At 32.6% G+C, this 6,000-nt stretch overlaps 1 protein-coding gene across 3 annotated transcripts; it reads left to right on the top strand.

Moving 5' to 3' along the window:
- The first annotated feature begins 772 nt into the window (after nt 1–772).
- On the top strand, nt 773–3,938 carry LOC146956059 (uncharacterized). 3 transcript variants are annotated; one of them, XM_085716997.1, is made up of 3 exons: nt 773–1,842; nt 2,470–2,993; nt 3,533–3,938. In XM_085716997.1, the coding sequence occupies exons 2-3, from the start codon at nt 2,472–2,474 to the stop codon at nt 3,587–3,589; spliced, it is 579 nt and encodes a 192-aa protein (XP_085573123.1). In that variant the 5' UTR covers nt 773–1,842; nt 2,470–2,471; the 3' UTR covers nt 3,590–3,938. The 3 variants fall into 3 exon arrangements, with proteins under 3 accessions (XP_085573123.1, XP_085573170.1, XP_085573203.1); XM_085717044.1 differs by having other exon boundaries at nt 867–1,147; XM_085717077.1 differs by lacking the exon at nt 773–1,842 and having other exon boundaries at nt 2,014–2,993.
- Nucleotides 3,939–6,000: the final 2,062 nt, after the last annotated feature.

The following is a 6,000-nucleotide window of genomic DNA, read 5'->3' as shown; positions in this document are numbered from 1 at the left end:
TACTCTTTGTCATCTCCAACATGATAAGTCATTATTTCGGTAGGGTTTTATATTGATAATGCGTTATAAAATTAATCACAACATGATATTGTAAATATAAATGAGGGAGAGATAGAGAAAAGAAGATGATTTTTTTATGATGCTCTTCAAGTTCATTTACAATGACTTATATAAGACAAGACATGTAAGGTGCAAGTTTTTTTTTTTTTGACAGAAATGTAAGGTACAAGTTATGAATAGCTCCACTGAACTTTTTTTTGGGTACAAATAACATCACTAACCTTAAAAGTAGAGGTCTATAACAATTACTAAATTCATTTACTCATAGGAGTTAAGAAAAATAAACATTCAGATCCATCTTTAATAATATTCATAACATCTATAAAGAAAAAGTTGTAATACTATATTCATCACTTAAGTGGATGGATTTTATAAATATACGAACTTTTTAAGAAAATACATATCAATCATAAATAATACTAGATGATCAATATCCTTTATTATAAGTCTCTCGTTTCTTCTTTTTTTAACCACATATATTAAGACAAATAGATAATGCATTTAACCTCCTCACTTTGTGGATGAATGATCATAAAATATCATTTTGTGTATAGACATGTCTAATTTTGTATTTCATCTTCTAAGATAAATTAATAGTATTAATAAAGAATATATTTTAAAATAAATAAATAATGTGACTAAATTATTTCTCTTTTAATTTTTTTTATATTTGTGTGTGTTTAAATAATTCTTATCAATGTAAGGCTTGTTGGCTAGAAATAGTCATTAGCCAACACTAGCTTACCTCCTAGTTAGCAAAAAGAGGTTCACATTTGTGTGTGTATTTAAATAACTCCGCTTAGGTTTTTTTCATTAAGAGATCTCAGTACTATAAGACACTTGAGTCTTAGATCAATATGACACTTATTAGATCAAAATAATATGAAAATTGCTTTTTAGGCCCTTTGAATTGCTTACAAACCCCTATAAAATCCTAAAATACCTCCCCTCAAGTCCTAATTCCCGAAGCTATCAGAGGCTAACTCTCGATCGCTTCATTTTGGGAGTTATGATTTGATCTGTATCACTAAAATACCAGATCCAAGTTATGAGACAATTCATAAGTAACAAGCCGATCCAATATCAGGTTGTATATTCGATCCATACCAAAACCTTATTTACTGCACTTTCTCAGAAGTCATGATCAAAAGAAAGGATTGACCTCAATTATGATCGTTCTATTCTAGTGAAACTTTTCTCAATGTGTGAAAATTGCAATGATTGCGAATACATTCCGCTGATATTATATTTGATCTAAGTTGATGTTTTGGATGCGCCTTAGACATTCCTTCATTGTGAGTGCTATAAGTTAAATTGACTGTTCTTGCTATTAATAATCAAAATAACGTTGGATTATATACAAGGTTGCTCAAAGTAAAATGTTGATTCCAACTTTGTGTTGTTTTTCCAGTTCTTTTTTTTTTTTAATCTCAGGCTTCTTTGCAAACATGAAGTAGTTAATTCATAGTTGTCTTTTAATGTCGATTCGTATGTGTGGGGAACATTGTCTGGGTGCATGAGAGGTTTATAATACTTCCAACTGACACAAGTAAATGACCTTAATGCCCCTAGCGGTAGTTAATTACCGCTGGGAAACACGCCGGTAGTTAACAGCCGCTGGAACTCAGCTGTTGTTAATCACCGTTGAGTTCTGCGTCTTTATGAGCACAGAACCTTCACTTTCACATTTTCCAGAAACACAACTTCAAACCTCCAAACTTTCAAATTTCTCCAAACTTCTACTTCACGAATTTGCGCCCAATTTCTTCAATTAATTGACAAGTAAGTTCTTCATTCCTTTTTACATGCAATGTAGTTTGTTTAGGGTGTTCGTTTTTATAATTTTGAGCAAAATGTTAGTTTTAGGTAGTTTTAGGGTTAGGTTAGAAAATTGCAAATTATGCATGATTTAGTTGCTTTGATCGATGGTTTATGCTGGAATTGATGTTTAGAGACAATGTAGGTACAATGTAGTTGAATTTGATGTTGAAATAACACCAATTGTGCTAGTATTTTGAATAGCACTTAAGGTGTTTGATGAAATGCCTAAGTGAAAGAGTCTTGTTTTTTTTGTGTAATTTTTTTTGCAAAAATGTTAAATTATGTAATGTATATATGTTATGGTGTTTATAAGTTTTTTTTTTTTTTTGCTTTTTTGGCAAGTTTGATGAATGACATAATGATGAATGACATAATGTGCCTAAGTTTAATTTTTCATATGCGTAAGTTTAATTTGTGATAATGTAATGGTTAGAACCATTGTTCCATAAATTTGGCATAATGATAACCATAATGTAGAATAACCATATGTGATAATGTAGTTAGATTAGGTTTGATGAATGCATAAGTTAGATTAGATTAGAACCATTGTTCCACGTATTTATGTTTTTTTAAATTTGTTTTGTACAGATATGGCTAGGGATACGGATGAGCAGCAGCGGGTTATTAGAGAGGATAGGATGCGGAAAGGTAAAGAGGCGAGTACCGCTAGTGCTCGGAGAGAAAAGAGGGCTGAAGACCCGTATGTCCCTAAGACTCGGAAGCGCAGGGACCCGAGGATACATGGAGAGGGCTCACAGGCACATGTGGATGACTCCTCCCAAGTGGTTGATCCGACACCAGCGCATGCTTATGCGGATGAGGGTTTTGTTGGATATGATCGGATGGATGATGATAGAATGTTTTATCAGCCGCATGACGAGGTAGAGGATGAGGAGGTGCCAGAGGATGTTGTGGCGGATTATCTTGTGGCAGATAATCCTGTTCCTGAGGGTGAGCCTGAGGCGGCGACTCAGCCACGACGTCGTCGTGTTCCCTTGATACCGCCGTATCCTGCTGGAGAGCCTCCCTTTCCTGGAGGACCTGAGACCACGACACTGTTGTTCGACTACGCGAGGCACGTGGCGAACCCTCTTTGGGTGAACCATAATAATGTAAGTGTTTAAATTGTTTAAAATTCTTTAAATGTTTTAAAGTGATTATTTAAAATATTATGTAGCGTAAGTGTTTGAATTATTAAATATAATGTAGCGTAAGTGTTTTAATTATTTATAATAATGTAGTGTAAGTGATTTATTTATTTAAAATAATGTAGCGTAAGTGTTTTAATTATTAAATATAATGTAGCGTAAGTGATTTATTTATTTAAAATAATGTAGCGTAAGTGATTTATTTATTTAAAATAATGTAGCGTAAGTGTTTTAATTATTAAATATAATGTAGCGTAAGTGATTTATTTATTTAAAATAATGTAGCGTAACTGATTTATTTATTTAAAATAATGTAGCGTAAGTGTTTTAATTATTAAATATAATGTAGCATAAGTGATTTATTTATTTAAAATAATGTAGCGTAAGTGATTTATTTATTTAAAATAATGTAGCGTAAGTGATTTAATTTATTTAATATTATGTAGCGTAAGTGTTTCAATCAATTAAAATAGTGACAATGTCTTATTTAATTTGAATTTCAGATGTGGCATGATGAAGTGGGTTACAAGAGCATAAATGCAGGGAAAAGGTTACAATAGTTTGATAAGCCGGAGACGGTTTTGAGGTGGTTTTGGGAGCCTGTGGAGGGGTCTGGCCTCCATGGTTTGATACACACTAGGTATTCCACTGTGACCCATGCAGTGATACGTGCTCTCTGCGAGAGATGGCACACGGAGACTAGTAGTTTTCATCTACATATGGGGGAGATGACGATTACTTTAGACAATGTGCATAATCTCCTGTGTAACGCCCTACTTTTATTATTTATTATTTTATTGAGATTAGATGTCTTTTTATAATTTAGTCGACTTATTTTGATGAGTGATATTTTGTTATGTTATACGCTGGTAATTACTAGTATAATATATATGTTATTTGGTGTAGAAATATATTTGTTATTTTGTGTGGAAATATATATGTTATTTGGTGTAGAAATATATTTGTTATTTTGTGTGGAAATATATATGTTATCTGGTGTATAAATATATTTATTAGTAGCCCCTATTGTATATATTTAATGGGAGAATATATTTAGTGGGAGAATATATTTAGTGGAGAAATATAATTATTAGAATAAGTAGATTTGGGGGCTGAAATAGAAAGAAGAGAGTTATTGACCCTAATTAAATTTAAGAAGAGAAGTTAGTATTATAAATAGAGGAGATATTAGGTTGAAAGACTAACATATGCAAAAAAAAAAAAAACAAGGATTTAGAGAAAACAAGGTTTAGAGAGAAGAGAACAAGAGGAGAGAAGAACCAAGAGAAGGGCTGCCAATCGATAATTCTAAGGTAAGGGTGACACTATCATTCGGTAATATTAAGTCTGTAATTCTGAATTTGCAATTAACATGTTCTAGGATTAGTTTGTGAGAATTTGCGAATTAGGGTTCTGAGAGAGAATTGATGATTAGATGATGAGAAGTTGTTAGATTGATGTAGAAATTGTGTACAGAACTTAGATAATCCATGGGTAATCATAATCATAGAGCTTGAAGTGAATTTATGTTGTTCTTGAAGGTTTTCATGAAAAATGGGTTAAATGGTGATTTTTGTTGAAAGGGTGTTTTAGTTCAAGTTCTATATGGATTTGGGTGTCTTTTCATGTTTAGAAACGTTTAAACAAACTTTGGGACCAAATTTGGGCTTAGGGGATTCAAAATTGGGATTTTGGGATGAAAAATGGAGTTTTCCCGAGAGCTATCTCCGACAGCATTCTCTGTTTCATGTTTTTGCATCTTTTTCACACATTTCTGTTTTGAATTGACTTTAGGTGTAAACACGAAAGTTGTAGGTATGGATGTTAGCTTTCTAATGCCGTTGGTTTGACTTCAAAAAGGATTTATAAAACTTGAGTTATGGTCAAATTACTGCATGTAGGTCACAGTGAATTTTTATGGACTTTCAGCACAACTTTTCCGAATTTAAAATGAAAACTGGTATTGATCAGTACATAATTGGTCTTAGGCGTAAACATGAAAGTTTTAGATAATTTTGTTAGCTTTCCAGTGGCTTTGGTTTGACGTGAAAATGATGTTTGGTCTTTGAGTTATGATGAAAATACTACAAGGAGGTCTTAGTAAAATTGCACCGTGACAGCATTCTTTGTTTCATGTTTTTGCGTTTTGTTCATATGTTTCTGTTTTGAATTGATCTTTGTTGTAAACATGAAAGTTGTTGATAATTGTGATATCTTTCCAGTAGCCTTGGTTTGACATAAAAATATGTTGTGCATGATTATTTATGTTCTTACAAAGATGCATGATGAATTGTTGATACTTGAATACGATGATATATGATGAATTGTTGATGTTTGAATACGATGTTATATGATGAATTGTTGATGTTTGAATATAATATTAATGATGATCTGTGAAGTTGTTATAAGATGATTTAATGTTGTTACTGATGATATATATAATCGTATATGCATTGTGTGTTATTATGATGTTTATGTTGATGCGATGCTTAAGATGCTATTGTTATCATTTGATATTGTTAAGTTATGATGTTGATGTGATGTGACTTTATAAGTGTTGCATATGTTGTTGTTGATCGTATTTAAGATGTAAATGTCGGTCTAAGGCAAAGAGTTGTAAGATGTTCATGAAGTTTCTAAGACGTAAGATGTTGAGTCCATACATACTCATTTAAAGATGAGGGCTTATGCCCTGGAGCTTTTGCTCAACGACGACGAGGGCTTATGCCCTAGGAGCTTTTGCTCAAGGACGACGAGGGCAGCTTTTGCTCAACGACGATGATGGCTTATGCCCTAGAATGGTACCACATGCATTTGCATTTCATGATGATTCGAGATGGTTTAAGACGTTAAGAGTTGCATAGTCGAGTCTAGATGCATTGTCAAGTCAAGTTGTTAAGTTGTGATGTTTTAACGAATTACCTTGTGATGTCTTTTAGTATGATGATATGTGACGATGATTGTGACTGCT

Source organism: Medicago sativa, chromosome 1, assembly GCF_051527215.1.
Source record: "Medicago sativa cultivar Bolivia chromosome 1, Bolivia_mono, whole genome shotgun sequence".
Taxonomy (NCBI): Eukaryota; Viridiplantae; Streptophyta; class Magnoliopsida; order Fabales; family Fabaceae; genus Medicago; species Medicago sativa.
Note: the sequence above shows the minus strand (reverse complement) of the source record. Positions and strands in the feature narration are given on the sequence as shown.